This window comes from Centruroides vittatus, unplaced genomic scaffold (genome assembly GCF_030686945.1).
Source record: "Centruroides vittatus isolate TY-2023 unplaced genomic scaffold, ASM3068694v2 contig_651, whole genome shotgun sequence".
Taxonomy (NCBI): domain Eukaryota; kingdom Metazoa; phylum Arthropoda; class Arachnida; order Scorpiones; family Buthidae; genus Centruroides; species Centruroides vittatus.
In genome coordinates, this window is record NW_027122405.1 from 1,320,176 (window position 1) to 1,340,131 (window position 19,956).

The window sequence follows — 19,956 nt, forward strand, 5'->3', positions numbered from 1 at the left end:
AGTCAAAATTCAATTAGTAATAGTAAGGCTTACTGTTATTATTCCTTTAGGTAGGGGTCGCAAAATATTAATTTTATTTATATTTACTATTTTGGGGATAGCGGAGCTAAGAAGGTTGAGAATCGCTGCTGTAAAGCAGTTGGAAGTAACATTTTTGCTGTTTATTGTAAGCAATATCTCAGAAGTGAATAACGTCGTTAACAGCCTTCGCGAAAGTTTTTCAGAAAAGTTTCCATATTTGCATTTCCAAGAAACAAAATTATATGTCAAAATAAATCTCGTTATTTGGACCCGCTTCTGACTTGCCAACCCGCGTTATAACGAGTCTGCGTTATACAGTGTGTCTGTGTTTTAATTGTTTGTTTCGTTATTTTAGCCGATTTTTGTTTAACCGTTGGTCGTTTTTAGTTGTGTTTGCATCCGTATTGAGTAAACGGAAGGAAATTTTCGCTTACTTGTTTGTTTTTTTTTCCTGTGGTTTTTTGTGTCAAAAGTAAAATTGGTAAATTTCTTTCAATTGTGTCATTATTTTGTATGTATAATTGTTTCTATGATCGACCTCCGTCTGTATTTATGGCCTTTTTGCCAAAATAGTTTTTTGATATGACAGCACTGGGTGATGATGCTGTCGACTAAAAATATGCAATTATTTTTGTTATAAAATATCAATTATAATTATTCACTTAATAATAAATAATACAATTAAATTTATATTATTGAAAGTAAGGTAATAATTGTATTATTTATTATTAAGTGAATAATTATAATTGATATTTTATAACAAAAATAATTGCATATTTTTAGTCGACAGCATCATCACCCAGTGCTGTCATATCAAAAAACTATTTTGGCAAAAAGGCCATAAATACAGACGGAGGTCGATCATAGAAACAATTATACATACAAAATAATGACACAGTTGAAAGAAATTTACCAATTTTACTTTTGACACAAAAAACCACAGGAAAAAAAACAAACAAGTAAGCGAAAATTTCCTTCCGTTTACTCAATACGGATGCAAACACAACTGTTTATTAATTTTGTATATAAAATTTAAGATGGAAAATTGAATTTGAATTTACTTGATATTATATTAATGTTCTGCAATAATGTTAATTAATTAAATTTTAATTTATTTTATATTTAATGTAACGGTTTATATCTAAACTGTTTTCGGATATTTAGTTTTGTAAATAATATGAGGGAAAAAATAGTTGTTCTTTCTTTTCACACAACATTTAACCTCTATCAAACGTTATCATCATCCCAGTTCAGTTACCAATCGTTCGTATTTGAGTTTTATTTTCGTGACAAATATAGAAGAAACTTTATTTTCATATATGAATTTTGCTTTTTGTGTTACTGGGTATTGTGGTATTATAATAAAAAATATCAACGTCCAAAATAGCTTTAAACGGTCAACTACTGGTGCCATTATGCTATATTTAGTCTGCCGTATGTGGTTATGTGGCAGTTGTAATAAAAATAAATTGTTAAATAAATGTATATTTAGAGTAGCATGAAAGTAACTTTGCAATTAAAATTTTCATTATAATTAAATTAATTTTGAATATACAAGGTGTTTTTTTATATTAATGCATTATTTTAGTCTTATGTATTGTATAAACTTATACAATACACAAAATAGTATATCTGTGACAGAATATCTAATGGTATATCTAACAATAAAAATATAACTACGAAACACAATATAGTGCTTTGACGATCACTTGGCTTTCTTCTCCCTTTTATTTAGTCGACTAAATAAAAGGGAGAAGAAAGCCAAGTGATAGTCAAAGCACTATATTGTGTTTCGTAGTTAACAAGAATCAAGCGTGACACGGTTTCAAGTCATTAATTAAATAAAAATATACAAAAATATTTTTGTTAACCAGTGGCATGTTATCCTATGAGCAAAAATCGACACTTACCTAGGGCCTCCACTAACGGGCCCCAAATCAATCTTTTATAAGAAAATATTTTTTCCTCAAAATATTCCCCCCCCAAAAAAAATGCCTGAAGTCAACACTGTACTGTACATGGGGCCCACTAATTCAAACTCACCTGGACCTCATGAAGATATAATATGCCATTGTCATTAACTTATTGCAATTTTTCTATTTTGTTTTTTGATTCTTTCAAGTTATCAAAAGTAATAAGATTTACATATTAAGATTTTTTACAGAAAATCATAAACTTACTGTATTTGACAAATACAATAATATATGATAGACTCACGTTAGCATCGCTACTTGTGGGACTGTTTGTAAGTGTTGACGTTAACCAGTAGTTGACTTAAACCCATAGATCTTTATCGAAAATTGCCTAAGGAATATACCGATGCCAAGCAAATCGGCGTGGCAACATTGCAGCTGTTCTTTACGCCACCAGACAGAACAATAAAAGGTATAAAATAGGCTACACTTAGAGTTTAAAATACAATAAAATTTTTAACTGATTAATTAAAGCGAATACGTTATTAACTAAAGATTAAGATAAAGTAATTAAAATTAAAATTACACAGAAAACGTAAATAACAATTCGCGAATACACACACACACGCACACACGCACACACGCACACACGCACACACGCACACACGCACACACGCACACACGCACACACGCACACACGCACACACGCACACACGCACACACGCACACACGCACACGCACATATGTATATATATATATGTGTGTGTGTATGTATATATAATAAATTTTGGAAGGGGGAAATGGTAGGCCTCACAGTACATACATTATACTAAATAATATTAGTTAATGGGGATGTCCCCTTAACTGACAGAATTATTATTATTATTTTTACAAAGTTTGAACAAAAGTCGAAAAGAAACTGGTAACTGTGGTTTGCGTTGTAATCTTTTTTCTTGATAAACTTCTCTATTGCACTTCAAAAGTTCACTCATCCCACGTTCATCTTTATGTGAAAACGTTCAGTATTTGGATCCATAGCCTCAAGTTCCAACATAGCCGCATTAATTTTAGAGAACAAACCAGCTAACCCATGTACCTTGAATTTCTTTTTCACTTCTTCAGTTCTTTCGTCTTCTTTCTTTTCCAAATACTGCATCGCTTCTAACTCTATTAAATCTTCATTTCTTAGCTCTCCATCGGCATAATCCACTAATTCAGCAATGTCTTCCACTTCAACATCTAAATTAAGCGCATTGGCAAGGCCCGCAATTGTTTAAATTACATCACACTGACTAAAAACGTGCATAGCAAGCCTATACTGTACTATGCTCAGTGAGCATGTCACCAATTGCCACTGATCGACACTCAAGCTGAGAAAGGGGATTTCCCGAATTGCAAGTCGAAACTCGATTGGTCGTAAGTGCGAGTGGTCGTTTAGCAGATAGGTCGTAAAATGAGGAGTACCTGTAATACACTTTTCTTATAGATAATACCTTGACGTGTGTCGCCATCTAGTGAAGAGAGATACAAATAGACACACAGTAATCCGTTGCAGTTTTATTTAATTAATAAAAAATCTAGATTTGATTAGCAGTAAACATTCCGAGAATCAAAAAGATGCTACAGTTAAAATTTGGTAACAATTGGTTCAGTAGTTTTCACGGTTAGTGGTAAGAAACGAAATATAATAATTTGTCTATATAATAGTACAGATTTAGGGGAGAGCGGGGCTAAAAGTTCCCGGGGTAAGTTGATCCGATAAAATAGCTCCACAAGGAAAAAATATATATATAATTAGTAAATATATCATGAAATCGAACGTTTCTGCGCACCGACGGCAGCTATCTCAATCAGGCCAGTGACGTCCGGTACATTGGAAAGAGAGCCTGTACGTCGCTGATCCACATAAGTAAATACTTTCGTGTTTGATATTTTTGGTATATCTGACGAATTTAAATAATTAGCGATTAGTTGTTTGGTATTTTTATTCAAAAATATATCGAGTATCTTGATATACTACGCTAAAACTGTATATGTCTCGTAACCTAATCTAGTAGTTGCTGTTTTGAACCCATGTGTTATGGGGGCTAGATGTTCCCTTCTTTGGGGGCATGTTGTGACCTTGGAACAACTTGCCCCAGTTCATCTGTACCGGTAATGCAGTAAAAATAATGTTTTTTTCCTTTTGCAGTATGCGGTCTTATATTCGAAAAACAACACGGGGTTCTGTATCTCAGCTGATGCAAAGAGCTGCAGATGCAGTTATTAAAGATGGTTAAAAAATAAAAACTGTTGCCAGAGAATTAGATATTTGTCATATGACGTTATATAGATTTGTAAAGAAGTTGAAATCTGGAGTAGAAAACGCTGCGATTGGCTACAAAAAAGTAAGATTGGTCTTTATTGAAGAACAGGAAAACAAGTTAGCAGAGTATTTGTTAAATGTAAGCTTTACTGACGAAAGACAAATCTTGGATCAGCCAGGTCATCAGGAGTTGTAAATTTGCCTGCAACTTCTGGTGTTATACAAGAACTTGGAAAGGATGTTCCTTTCTCCCCTTTTCTTTAAGTAAAAGTTATAAATGTTGAAACGTAAAAATGTTTTCTTTATAATAAATTTAAGAAAAACAACTAATTATTGATAAGATATTATTGATTAGTCTTTAAATACATACTTAGTTAAATAAATTATTGTTTTTTTTACATATTACACCTTCCATAGATCTTGTAACAACTTGCCCCACCCTGTTAAGAACTAGCCCCGAACCGGGGTAAGTTGTTACTTTCCGGCTTTAGGTATTGTATTATTAATTATAAAAAAACTTACAAAAAATCAACCCCAAAAACTGTATTTATAGCAAAGTTAGATATATTACTAAATTTTAATCTCTTAATACTTATGCTAGAATTGTTTCCTTAACAAAATATAAGGTTGATTAAAAAACGAAACTTGTAGCCCCATTCTCCCCTAATATAAAATATGTGCTCTCCACTTCAAATTAGTAGTGCCTTGCTCCTGTATGTGCTGTACATCATACTTTTCCTTTAACAATAGAGTCGTGCCGGTCATAAAACTGTAGAGAGGTTGCGGACGAGGTTTACATCTCTAAAACGTGACCGTCAAACTTGAGCGCTGCCATCTCGTAATCCTAGAAGTGTGACAATGGCGTTTGGAACGACGAGCGTGGCGAGTACAAGTTCTGCTTAAACGTCTGCATGTTTCTGTGTTTGGGGTTAAAATTATGATGAATTTTATTAAAATAATGATTATTTAAGCATTTGTGAATAACATTGTAAAAAACAGACGATTTAATTCAGAAATTATTTAATTATTCAATTTTTTTACAGGTGATGTGAACTGCCTATAGAATTTTTATATATTTGTGTTCATTCATAATAGCTTATCATAACACTGTAGAAATAGGTTTGTTCTTTCACGGCATTTTCTACCATCAACAGCATATTTCGTTTGTAAATTTTTAGAAATAATTTAATTTGTTTACCTTCGCTGGTAACCTTCGTCGCTCTTGAATGTTTGCGTCACTTTTGAACAATATTCCATGAATCAGTGCGCGACGTAAACGTGTGGCGCGACGTATTTTGCTTGGAGTTCAAACGTCAAATGTGTACCTTACAAGTGATTGCCTTACAAGTTTAAAGTTTGAACTTCGGCCGCAACCCTTCTTGTAATTTGTAAGTGCATAGGATGTTGTGAGGTTTCCTCTCTTAATGTCTTCCAATAAAGTAGTAGAATAAAGTATTTTGAAAAATGGGGAAGTCAAAAGTAATTACACAGTTTTTTTTTGTAATCTAGAAGTGTTTATTGTTAAGTTGTTTGAAATTAATGTGGAAATTTCATGTTTTTATCTCGCAGATCTTATAAATCGTCACGGAAATTGAGAAATCTCAAACATGAAATGTTATCTTCTTTTATATATATACTGTATTTTATATAACGGGTTGTTTAGAAGTATTCAATTTCAATATCTTTTTCGCCATTCTTAATTCAAATAAATTCTTATATTATTTAATGATACAATAACAAGACATTTCTTTCTTTAACCCTTTATTTAAACGTTTCTAAACAAGACAAAATACTCTGTAGTGATAAATGCATTTCTAAACTTTTTTAATTTTACTCTCCCGGCTGTTATATACATAACAAGGGAAAGCATTGGAATCGTGTCAAATTTGATCCTCGGAGTTTTTTGTACATCTCCACGTTTTGAGGTCTTCTGAACACAAAAAAAAAAATATTCCGTGTATGTGTGTATTGGTGTCTATAAGAAACGAAGTTTGGCATGATATCTTTTATTAAATAATAATAAGGAGCATCAATGCTCCTTATTATTATTTAATAGAATCATAGCTCCTTAATATTAAAAGGGTTAGGAGATAGAAGGTTGCCATGTGTCATATCTCGAGAGAGTTAATTAGATCTGTCAAAATTTATATTATTTTTTAAATTATAAACAATAATTAAAAACAGAATTTAATTATAAAAAATATAATATAAAAATATATATTTAATAAAAAGATTAATATACATTTTTGATTATTAAAACAGTTGAAAGCGCTTTGTCTAATTAATTATTCTAAATTATATTTAGTGAATTCACATAATTAAAAAGTAAATAAGCTGTACTTCACTAAATATATATAATTGTATGAAAACATTTAAAGATATAACCATTCACGGTCAAGTTAACTCATAAATTCCGCATTGAAACAAATGCATACGAAAGTTTTAAAAGTATAAAATGTATATCTCTCTAATTTCTTTGTTGTTCGAATTCTCTGTCGGTTAACCTGGTGAAAGTTATGAGTTAATAAAAAATAATTCAACATTATTAATGCATAATTGTTATTTATTTGTTTATACAACAAATTTTAATTAACCTGAATGAATGAGTTATCTTTAAAAAAAAAAAAAAGAAAAATTATGTAGATTGACCAAAGTAACGATTTTTTCTGTATTTATATGTTCTTGTAACAAGAAGAAAAATCAAAAGAACGAAAACGACAAATAAAAACTTTCAGAAAATAAATGTTATATTACAAATTTCTCAGTCTATTTTTTCCTCTCTTACTGTATCTTTCTATATCCCTCTCCTATAATTCGGAAATGTAAACATCTAATGGATCTTCAAAATCGAACATATAGAAAGTAATAATTTTGTTATAGTCAGCAATGGAGACCAATCTTTTTCTTAAAATATTCAAACAAATATGACCCCCTCACTGATATTTTGATGATAAATCTTGATTATGAGTTTTACTTTTAGAAGTTTAAATAGGTAATTGTTGAAGAAACGAAATATTGAGCAAGATGACATCTTCGTAAGGGCTATCGGATGGACCCATTGCTTGCCACTTAACATGTCATCTTCGATACTTCCTGCCAAAGAATAAGCTGGTGGATTTTTATTGATGCTGATAAGTCTCCTTTTAATTCGTTTCAGAGCCATAGTACTGGAGATTTTAATCAGATCTTCTAACTCTTGTTTACTTGTAAATCATTAATTAATTAATGCAATGCACTAACCACAGCCGAATTATCGGGCTAGAAACGGCTATAATAATAATAATATATAAGATAATTTGGTACTGAGTTTGGCGTTAGGCGCCATGTCTTGGTAAATTTAACAATTATAATTTTAATTAAATAATTTAAATAATTTAGAACTAACTGGAAGAAAATAATCGGCCCGGAGCGGGACCGAACCCGATGCAATTGTAAAGTTTTATTATTCTGATCTTAATAGACAACAATGATTATCAGTAGTTTTAGAGACAATATCGTTCAAAGACATCATCACAGTTTTATACGACAGTGTAGAGAATGTTATTCTCTACATTCACGTATAAAACATATACGTATACTGTCATTCGTTCGCGAGTTATAACACTTTATATCAGACAATCCAGCTCATATCCAATGTCGTTTCATCTTCCTCTCTGCTTATCCACTCTGATGACATCACATCCATCAAATATCAAAAATCCTACTTTGGAATAAAAACTCCATGTTACAATCGAAAAATTATTACGAAAAGTATAAGTTAAAAATGTTAAAAACTACGTACAATTATAATGAAAACTAGGCAGAACAGTGAACATAGGATCGACTAACGAGAACGGAAGATAGGCTTACCTGGACAGCAAGAACCAAACACTTGTATCCTAAAAGCAAAATTGATTTTTAAAAAATCGGAACTAACGATTTTATTTAAAATTAAATGTCATCTAACCTTTAAAGTATGTAGAGGAAAGGCAGAAGATAACGATCCCGTCAATTGCTTAAAAATGTGAGCCAAAGTTTTCAATAAAAATGGAATTTAAAATATGTGATAATATACGTTTGGATAACGTCGAGCCAGTCGATATATTTGCCGATGAAACGGAAAGGTCTTGTGAGTTTAGTTGTAAATAAAGGTTTCTACTTCTTATTTTCTTCTAAAAAACATAAAATTTTTAAAATGTTTAACATAGAATATTTAAACAAGATTGGTCTGAGTAAATGTGGACATAAATTTTTCCTGAGAAATGTAGATCCTCTCTACTCTATAAACATGAAATACTTAGCAAAAATCATCATACTTTCCGTCATGGAAAAAAACAGAAATAAAGGCACCGGGAATCGACGAATCGTCAATAAATGTTCGAACAATCCCGTCGAAACCCGTAGAAATCGACGGTGTTATTCACCTAAAATATAATCAATATAAACTTCTTTAAAATGTGGTGTTCTACACCGTACAGCATGGGCGTCCGCAGAGGGGAGCAAACGGGGCACTTTTCCATTGGATCGAGTGAAAAATTATTGTTTTCTTTATATTGTCAATTTATATACAGGGTGGGCCAGCGAAAACGAAACGGCAGAGTGTTCGTGTTCGTCCAAGCAAAGCGCTCGGACAGGTCGATTTTACTCTCGAGGGGACATCTTTTGCAATAAAGTTTTTGCGATTCTGAATTCAACAGACAACAAAAAATTTTAAAAACTCATTTATTTTGTAGTAACTAAACAAACATTTATTTCGAAAAAAATGTTTGTTTAGTTAATATTCAGAATCGCAAAAACTTTATTGCAAAAGATGACCCCTCGAGAGTAAAATCGACCTGTCCGAGCGCTTTGCTTGGACAAACACGAACACTCTGCCGTTTCGTTTTCGCTGGCCCACCCTGTATGTTATATATGCATTGTATTCTATAAATAAATAAAAATTAAATAATTAAATTAAATTAATCGATGTAATTATTTGTTTCCAAGCGTTGCCCCCCGGAAAATTTTCTGCCGATGCCCATGACAGCAAGTGTTTTCCAGATCTCTCTGCAGTGCCACGTACAATACCTGTTCTCCAGTACCTGTTCTACAATACCTGTCCTGTCTCTCAATGGATTTTCAATTTTGTATTCTGGTCCCAGGATGACAATTTAGCATTCTTAAGGCCGACCAACTTCGATTGCGGGACTTCGGGTTGACGGTAGTGGCGATCTGTCTTGTGATGAATAGAAAATTCTTAGAACTACCAACAGTAAGTCGATGCAGAGGCGCCCACAGACTATAAAAGAGGGCATCGATATTTACTATAATGCACTTAACATTATATAATGTATAATTATGTAATATTTATATAGGCCTATATGTAGTTGTGAAATCTGGAAGTTAAGAACCTAAAATTTCTGAATTATTTCACTCCAGTTATAAACGACTTAATCAACAACATTTCATACCCGGGAAATTGTTGACCCTCGACTGGCAACGATCGTCCCCTAACTGTCAACAAGCCGTTATTCCCTCGGAGCAGGTAGATCATCTTGCACGATAGTTTACAGTTAGCGTCCGAATTAGTCGTTTATTTAAATCCCGGGAACACCTATGGCTCTAATTGCGATCCGTTATCGATCACGTGACCGGTTTTCCCATCAAAAACCTATAAAAGACGTTTCCTTCCCCCCCTAAAGGGCTCTCCGATCGTCTCTCCATTACGAAGTACACTGCGCCGTCGACCGAATCCGAAAGTTTCTAAGTTTCTGAAGTTTTTAAGTGCCATTGTCCAGCCTACGAATTCTAAGGTTCTACGTGCCATCGTCCCATTAACTGACTCTCCGTCATCCCGAAAATTATCGTCGCTTCTGAGTGAATATTTACCTACCGGGACATTCACCGGACTCCGTCTATTACGGACTTGTTAAGAGGTATGAAAAATATTTGTAAACTCTCTCTCTCCGGACCCCCTTTTGTATATGAGGGTAGAAGTGTAGTTTTGTTCGTTTCGCTTTTAATAAATCTTGTTTTGTTATAAAATGGTGTCTTTCTTGACTGTCGGCTTCGCCTTGTCGTCGACCCCATCCTCCCTCCTCCTCCTCCTCCTCCTCCACTCGCGTAACGCGTAACGCGCCGTCGACGTAACAGCCATCCTTGACAAGTGAGTCGCCGGAAAAGGAGGTACGAAACCCTCTTACCTCCCCGGGATCTCACATATTCCTATGTGCCCAATATTAGTCGGCTTAATCTGTTACTTATCTAATCACCTAAAAGGGGTTTGTGGACTAATAAATAAAAATTGTTACGTCCTTCTAATCCGACTGCTCACCAGAATTCAAGAATTATCCAGAAAAAATTTTAATTTTCATATGTTTTATTTAAATGCAGTTTGGATCCACCTTTTTCGTCGACGATCCCTCCTCAGTAATGTTTACACAAATATTTTACAGTAGGTACTGTGTACAACAAAAAGTCCAAAATGCACATTGGGTGTATTTTACATATTTTATACATATCGGTTTCATTCACTGTATAATCTCTTTATTGTAACTTAACTATATATTAAATTTAAGAAATTTTGTGTTTGTGTTAACTGGTATGATAAGCCCTAATATAAATAACTCTTTTAAGTTAACATAACACATTTAATTATTATCTATGTTTCCAGATTTTACGACCACCCCAGATAATGAAATGAATTTATTGTTTATAATGTTAGAGCTGCTAACTATAAATGTAATTAGTGGTACTTGAATATTTTTAATGAATGGGGCTCGGTGACGTGTTTAAATATAGATAGACCATTTTGTATTATACAAACAGTGTTATATGTGCGATGCAATAAATTTAAAAGAATGCTAGTTCCGTGTTTAGATTATTGTGAATTCTGTTACTGTAGTTGTTACTTTCGATGCTTTTCATTTAGTAACTAAACGTAAGGCGTCACTTTTGTCTGACGTCTGTCAGACAAAAGTGTTTTGGTTTAGATAATTTATTGGTTCAATCATATAAGCAATTGTTACGCGATTATAATAAATATGACTGTATTATAATTTCATTAATAAAATAATTGCTTTGGGTACTAATTTGTTTAGTTAAGATATTAATTTTTTCAGAATTTAACCACCAGGAGGGTGGATATAGTACGTACAGTACATTAGTGGATGTTTCAATGCTTGAGAGTTGACAGCGTTTTTGGTCGGCGCTTTCGGGCGTATTATAATTAATAATTTATTTAATTTTTTCAGGTAATTGTTTAATTGTTTAATATAATTTTTATTTGCGTTAAATATTCGCTACCACTTTTCGTGTATATTATTATTATTATGTTGGGTTAGGTGAAATATACGCGGTTAACACCGGTGGCTGCATACTATGCCGGACCAAAGTCAAGGCATAGTAATCAAAACAGAAATTAAAGAAGTGTATCAGTGTGTGTGTCTGTATTCAGGAATTTTCTCACAATATGACATGTATTCAATATAGTGGCCTTCTGTAGTGTGATGTATGTGTTTCTATTCAATTGTAATGTGCCCAGGCTTTTCTGTAGTGTGTGTGGTATGACACCTGTAGAGCAGAGAACGACAGGTACAATAAGCACTCTATCCATCCTCCACAGATGCCTTATTTCCTGGGCGAGTTCTGTGTACTTGCTAATTTTTTCAGTGCATGCATTTTGTATATTGTGAGTGTTTGGAATGGATATGTCTATAATATATGTGATTTTATTGTGTTTGTCAACGAGTGTGATGTCTGGTCTGTTGTGGTAAATTGTTTTATCTGTGATTATGGCTCTGTCGAAGAACATTTTGTGCGTGTTGTTTTCCAATACTGTCTGTGGAATGTATTTGTAGTATGGTTCGTGGATGTCTACTAATTTGTGTTTCTTTGCAAGCTCTTGGTGTATTATATTTGCTACTTGATTATGTCTGTGTAAATAATCTGTCTGTGCCAAGAGCTTGCAACCAGAGGTGATGTTTTGTTTAGTTTCTGGCATGATGTGACATTTTCTGCATGTGTCATTTGTGAGTGTTGCATCTTTGAGTATGTGTTTTCTGTAGTTTTTAGTATTTATGACCTGATCCTGTATGGCAATCATGAATCCTTCTGTCTCCCCAAAGAGGCATCCCCGAGCTAACCAGCTGTTTGACGCAGTTTTGTCAACAAAATCCGGGGACACATCATAAGGATGCCTGCCATGGAGTGCCTTTCGAGCCCACGATTGCTTAATGGTGTCTATGCTTTTTATATGTTGTGTTGTGTCCATATGATGTGAGTGTAAGTTTAATGGTGTGTTATTCGAGTCTGCTAGAGTTACTGCTTTATGTAATTGTGATGTTTCTTGTTTTTTATAGAAAAACTCTCGCAGTGACTGTATTTGTTTGTAGTGAAGGTTAACTATGTCAATCAGGCCACGTCCGCCATCTTTACGTGGAAGGGTTTATCTTTCTGTGGCGGATTTAGGATGATGTTGTTTACGCTTAGTAAGTGTTGTTCTTGTTTTCTTTTGGAGTTGCTCGAGATCTGCGTGAGTCCAATGTATAACTCCAAAAGAATATGTAAGTACTGGAATGACATATGTGTTTATTGCTTTAACTGTATGTTCTGCATTTAACTGTGTTCTGAGAATAGCATTTAACCTACTTTGGTATTCTTTAATTAATCTTTGCTTTATTTGTGTATGTTCTGTTAGTTTGGCCTGTTGGAATCCTAAATACTTGTAGAACTCGCCCTCTTCCATGGATTCAATAACGTCTCCATTTCCAAGCGCAAAATCTTCTTTCTTCAGGATTCCTTTTTCTATGTGAAGTGTTTTGCATTTATCTAGGCCAAATTCCATTTGTATGTCCTTGGTGTATGAATGTGTGATTTGTAGGAGTTGATGAAGTTGTTTTTGTGTGGATGCATAAAGTTTTATGTCATCCATGTACTGTACATGAGATGTGACAGTGTATACTGTGTTGTTTTTTCATGCCTGATATTGTAGCCATATTGTGTGTTGTTTAACATGTTGGATAATGGGTTTAAGAATAGGCAGAACCAGAGAGGACTCAAGGAATCTCCTTGAAAAATTCCTCGCCTAATAAAAATTTGGTTTGTTTGTATGGAAGTGTTACTAACCCTGAGATGTAGTGTTGTTCTCCAGTGCTGCATAGTGTTTTGAAAGAATGTAATGAGTGATGGATGTATTTTGTACATGTGTAGAATATGTAGCAGCCAACTGTAACACAGTTCGAATGCTTTTCTGCAGTTTCGAATGCAGTGTCGAATGCTTTTCTGTAGTCTATATATGCCATGTGTATGTTTCTGTGTCGTTTGTGTGCTTGCCGTAGAATGACTGAATCTATGAGTAACTGTTTTTCGTATCCCGTGTGATTTCTACGGCAACGTTTTTGTTGTTCCGTAACAATATCATGTTCTTCAACATGTTTGTATATTTTGTTTGCGATACAAGATATCAATAATTTGTAGAGTGTTGGAAGACAAGTAATTGGTCTGTATTGTGTGGGGTCTGTGGTATTGTTGTTTTTAGGTTTCATGTAGGTGATGCCCTGAGTAAGGAAATTTGGCATGTCTTGTGGATTGATGATGATGTGTGTTAGGTGTTTAGCTAGTTCCTGGTGCAGTGATGTAAACTTTTTGTACCAGAAATTGTGAATGTTGTCTACACCAGGTGTCTTCCAGTTGTGTGTTCTGTTAACAGTGTATTGGAAATCATGTATGTTTATTTCAGCACAGGGCATAGTTGGTGTGTTGTGCAAGTTTCTGTTCTCCTCCTCGATCCAGCCTGCATCAGCATTATGCGTAACAGCACTGGACCAAAGAGAAGACCAATATGTTGTGAGTTCTTCTTCTGTTGGTGTGCCACTGTGCTGTGTATCTGTTTGCTTTGTTATTAATTTGTCTGTAAAAAAGTTTTTCACTGTTTGTAAATAATTTATTTCGTTGTTTTCGTAGTGTACATGTTTTGTATCGTTTGAGTCTACGTGCTTTGGCAGCAAGTTTTTGTTTTAGTGTACCAATGTATTCTCTAATGCGTGTGTTGTGATGTTCGTGTTTTGTGTGTGTTTTTATTTTCTTGAAAATGTTTTTGAGCTGTTTCCTTAATTTGGGTGTTATGTTGTTTTTAGTGTATTGTGTCAGCCTGCCTAATTGCTGTCTAATGTCATTTATCTGTGTTTCTATTCTTCTCTGCCAGGCAGGCTGATGATAGAATTGGGTTTTCTGTGTATTTGTCTGTGATTGTACTTTCAGTCCATGGTGTGTCACTACTGTGACTGCCCCAGCATAAACTAATGTATGAATGTCTGAGAGTGTAGAAATTGAATGAATGTAGTGTGGTAGTAAGTGAGTGTTTACATAATTTAGTGTTTTTCCTACTTCCTTTGACGTGTTGATTTTTGGTATTCGTGGTCGTTGTGTGGGATCTGTGCCTGTATATTTAATGAGTGTTTCCTGAAATATAAGTGAGAGCGTATTAACTAAATCCATGTCTATGTTATCAGTGATGGATGAGGAAGTGTCTGTAGTATCATTAGTGGTAATTGTTGTATGTGTGTTATTATCAATGCTTGTTGCTGGATTATCCTGACAGGTTACATGATCTTCATTAATGTTAGATGTTTCTGTCTGTTGATGTATTTGATCAGCAACCTGTTGTTTGATAAGTTCAAGTGTTGTTTGTGGAATAAGGTCGTTGTGTATAATTGTTCTTTTTTGATCAACAACCCTTTGTTCGGTGACAGTGAGATGAGGATACTGTTGTGTGAATCTATGAAGTAGTTGTTGTCTGTATGCTTTCATGTTTTTTTCAAGTTTTGTGATGGTGTAGTAAGTACGGATGATAAACCCGTTCATTTCTACTGTTCATTTCATCCGTTGGCGTGGTTTTCCAGCCTTTGTGGTCTGTGGATGCATTGCCACAGAAACACCAAGGCTGGGTTGGTTTCTCATATCTGTTGAGGACATTGCAGTAGCCATGCTTGGGCCGGTGCTGCTTTCGCCACCGGTAACCAAGGGAGACTGTGGCCTATTTTTCGAACGTGAGCCTCTGCCTAACCCATGAACGCGGACCTTGTTAACCCGGGCGACGTCCGAGCCGGTATCACACTTTGATCTAGTTATTATAATAATAAATATTTCCACAGAATGTGGGTGTGGTCACTCTTTGCTTCGTTTCTCCCCATAGACCTTACTGGCATGGGTGTCCCTACCAGGAGCTTGTGCTTCAGCCTGCATTGCCCTATAGATCAGTAAAATTACTGGGCTCTCCCACCACGACCAGGTGGTGACCCCAGGAGAGTTGTTATTATTATGTTGGGTTAAGTGAGATATACTCGGTTAACACCGGTGGCTGTGCACTATGCCGGACCAAAGTCAAGGCATAGTAACCAAAACAGAAATTAAAGAAGTGTATCAGTGTGTGTGTCTGTATTCAGGAATTTTCTCACAATATGACATGTTTTCAATATAGTGGCCTTCTGTAGTGTGATGTACAAATTTCTATTCAATTTTAATGTGCCCAGGCTTTTGTGTAGTGTGTGTGGTATGACATTTGTAGAAGAGAGAACAACAGGTACAATAAGCACTCTATTTATCCTCCACAGATGCCTTATTTCCTGGGCAAGTTCTGTGTACTTGCTAATTTTTTCAGTGCATGCGTTTTGTATATTGTGAGTGTTTGGAATGGATATGTCTATAATGTATGTGATTTTATTGTGTTTGTCAATGAATGTGATGTCTGGTCTGTTGTGGTAAATTGTTTTATCTGTGATTATGGCTCTGTCGTAGTACATTTTGTGCGTGTTGTTTTCCAATACTGCCTGGGAATGTATTTGTAGTATGGTTCGTGGATGTCTACTAATTTGTGTTTCTTTGCAAGCTCTTGATGTATTATATTTGCTACTTGATTATGTCTGTGTAAATAATCTGTCTGTGCCAAGAGCTTGCAACCAGAGGTGATGTGTTGTATACTTTCTGGCATGACATGACATTTTCTGCATGTGTCATTTGTGAGTGTTGCATCCTTGAGTATGTGTTTTCTGTAGTTTTTAGTATTTATGACCTGATCCTGTATGGCAATCATGAATCCTTCCGTCTCCCCAAACAGGAATCCCCGAGCTAACCAGCTGTTTGATGCAGTTTTGTCAAAAAAATCCTGGGCCAGATCATAAGGATGCCTGCCATGGAGTGCCTTTCGAGCCCACGATTGCTTAATGGTGTCTATGCTTTTTATATGTTGTGTTGTGTCCATATGATGTGAGTGTAAGTTTAATGGTGTGCTATTCGAGTCTGCTAGAGTTACTGCTTTATGTAATTGTGATGTTTCTTGTTTTTTGTAGAAAAAATTATTATTATTATTATTGTTACTATTTCGGTTTTAATTGTTATCATTATCAGTTTTATTTGCTATTGCTATTAATATTGTATTGCTTTTTTTCCTTTTTTCAACAGGCTAATTATTACACGCTGTACTGTTAATAATAATGTATTTTGAACTGGAATTGATATTAATGATTGTAATATGGCTTTTTGTTGTTGTTGTTGTTGTTGTAATATGCTGGTACAGTACATACAGCGTTTCCCTTGTACTATTAAATAATAATAATATGTAATGTACTGTACAGCACATTATAATAATATAAGATGTTTTGGTCACCGAATTTCACGAAATTTCAATATTTTATACTACGATTGAAATGAATTTATTCAGTGTAATGTTTAAGTGAAAATTTCCGACAATCGATTCTATTTATTAGAAACAAAAACAAACAATTATTATACAAATCACAATTTAAAAAAAATGCAACTAAATGTAAATATAATATTCTTATTCAGTTTTTGTACGACGCTTCAAATATCGTACAAATTTATTTTATAATTATTATATTCATTATTATATAATATTATTTAATTATATATTATTTTTGTATAACAATATTTGAAGAAAAAGTTTATTGCTGAAGTTCGATTTAATATAATATTAATTTTTGCCACCAAATCCACAAAATATTTATTACATATTTGAAATAATGGTCTGATGATCAAGCAGCTAAGGTTGCAGGCTACCGCACTGGGAGTCCGGAATCGAATCTGGATTGGTCGAAAAACCCCCACCTATTTTCGTGGTGTGGTCCGTCCAGATATGTCCGGCCTCCTTCCCATACCTCATCCGGCTCCCGTCATACAGGCCTGGCCAAATCCACGATGAGCTTGCAAAGAAAGAGGGCAAAAAAGGTACACAGGACGGAGTCAAAAAATAAATAAATAAGTAAAAATAAGAAAAACATATTTGAAATACTTTATATTTAAGTTTTTTAAAAGACAAAATAAATTGTAATAAGATATACAGTAATAATTTCTAGTTATTGTAGATTAAATGTCTTTCATTTGAGAAATATTAATCTAACATTAAATATGAACTTTAACAGTTATATCTATCTAATTTTTAAAATATCTTTACGAAAACAATTGGTATATATCATTTACTCATTTTTCATTTTAAACAGATAAAGATATTATTTACAATTATGATTAAAGCATCATGCTTATTCATGTTTCTTTTTTGAACGAGATTTAATGTAAGAATTATAAAATAGGTAACTAAATAAGAATAAATATGATGAATATATCACGAAACCGGTTTCGAGAACATCTTTAGGAGTGTCACATTCATAATTATTTAAGTGAAGCCAATATACCCAGAATGAAAGAAGAACACCGAATAGCATCTGTAATGTTTGAATGGCCGTGATGAACATGGCGAATTTAACAGGAATCTTCACGTCGACTGATTTTAGAGCAAAATAGCTGTACATAAAAGAATGCACGAAAACATTTGTATAACTCAGTAAAGTTCCGAAAGATGCTTCCCTATATGCAGCGTGCCACATTCCGATTAAAGTTGCCACATGATGATACCAATGCAGAAACATTAGATTCCTTTTTCTCAGTACAATTAGAACAGTATCTCCTAATTCCCATACTTTTGAAAACAGAAATAATGTACCCCAAAATATTAACGGTGAAGATTGTTCCGTAAGCATCTTATCACAAACGATATGATAAAACGGGTAATGACTAAATGCAAACAGGAATGCTGGAAATCCTCTCATAGTCGTGATGATACTATATAGCGCAAGGATCCCATTCCAAACGAAAGATGCACGTTTGAGTTCGAAGGCAGGTCTGGTCTTCATATATTCTCGAAGAAAGTAGATGGTTATCAAGTAGACGGTGGCAATGTAGACTGAATAATGCCAATAATTCCGATAGAATCGTTTCACATCTTCTTTATCGATAATAGTTTCGAATTGAAAAGGAGCTGGAAGCGGTTCGCTTAAGTTGAATGATTTCATCTTGTGTTTGTGTTCTGGAAAGAAAGCTGTGTTATAATATATAAAATACACAAAAATATTATTTTAGTGTATTCGTTTAAAAATAAATAAATAAATAATAAAAATAATATTTTATCTGACAATAAATTATAACAAATTCATAAATTTTTAAGAAATATTCCAAATTTAAGGTCAAAAGTATTTTATCGATTTGCTTAACTTTACGCTTTATTTGTATATACCACGAAGGCCAAACTGAGACTCTTCCACACCCTATGCTTGTACTATTTTTTTAATAGGTCTCAGCTACTTACACATGCGTAATATTTTTGAAGTTTTTTGGCTGTTATGTAGTGTTATACACGAAAATTGTAAGCGTAAGTTGCCATTTGAACAGGCAACTGAAAGCTAATGATTCCCAGTTTTAAACGGTATTCCAACTAAACCACAGATTTACTAGCGAACGAGGAAACATTAATTTGCATTTAGATAAAATGTAAAGAAATTCATTTATAATAAATCTATTTCCTGAAAATTTGTAGTAGGTTTTCTTACAAATGTATCCAAACTTAGGCCTTCTTAACATAATGGTGATATTTACTATAAAATAGTGATAACCACAGTATTGTAACACCATTCTAGTAGATTTGCTGTTCTAGAATTTCTGATTTGCAACATACTGTATTGGGTGCCGCATTATGGATCATCACCAACTTTTGTCACTATAGGAGTCTTATATTGTACTCATAAAATATAATTAATGTCACAATCATTTACAAAATAATATACACTAATTATAGCAATCCATTGTTTTCACTTCTAAAATTGTATACGATGAATCAAACGTTAGAGACAAACTATATTTTAAAATTTATCTAATTTAAGCGTCTTAACTATTACTGGTACGTTAACCGACTATCGCATGTGTTAAATGTCATCGTTTTGAATACAACTTAAAAATTTAAAACGGAAAGTAACTTAAATTTAAAATGGAATGAGAATATACAGGGTATTTATAAATGACACGTAAGGAAAAATCATCTGGCATGTAACGTATCGTACGATTTCAATTTATGATCTGTGTTCTTCAATCATCCCTTTTTAACCAGGTTTTTTTACATTTATTATAACTAAGGCATATTCGTTTAATTTATTTAAATATCGTTATTCAAAGTCTAAAACTTTGGCTGGCATAGGTAAAGGTTTGCCACCCTGATATAGATCTTTTGCCGATGTATGATATATTGGGCATGCGCTAACGCTAACCGATAGTACGAATTTCTGCTCACTGCAGCCTTTCTATAAAAGAGGACTGATATAATCTTATCTTGTAATAAAAATAACTGCACATTGCCAAAAAATACACGCTATTACCCTTTATTGTATTACTAAATATCAAGTAGTATCTAGGAACAGG

The 19,956-nt window shown here is 33.7% G+C and overlaps 1 protein-coding gene across 1 annotated transcript; it reads right to left on the reverse strand.

The window, feature by feature from the left end:
* Positions 1-2,922: 2,922 nt before the first annotated feature.
* LOC136979846 (very long chain fatty acid elongase 3-like) lies at positions 2,923-18,560 on the reverse strand. Its single transcript, XM_067275871.1, has 2 exons — positions 17,843-18,560; positions 2,923-3,173 (listed from the first exon to the last, which is right to left on the reverse strand). The coding sequence occupies exons 1-2, from the start codon at positions 18,558-18,560 to the stop codon at positions 2,923-2,925; spliced, it is 969 nt and encodes a 322-aa protein (XP_067131972.1).
* Between the last annotated feature and the right edge of the window lie 1,396 nt (positions 18,561-19,956).

What these genes read in the sequence shown, in the direction of transcription:
- LOC136979846 (XM_067275871.1), bottom strand. Translation starts at nt 18,560, where the DNA reads ATGAAATCATTCAACTTAAGCGAACCGCTTCCAGCTCCTTTTCAATTC. An exon ending in TAAAGATGTTCTCGAAACCG is followed by an intron (nt 3,174 to 17,842) that starts GTTTCGTGATAT and finishes CGCTTAATTTAG; the next exon opens with ATGTTGAAGTGGAAGACATT.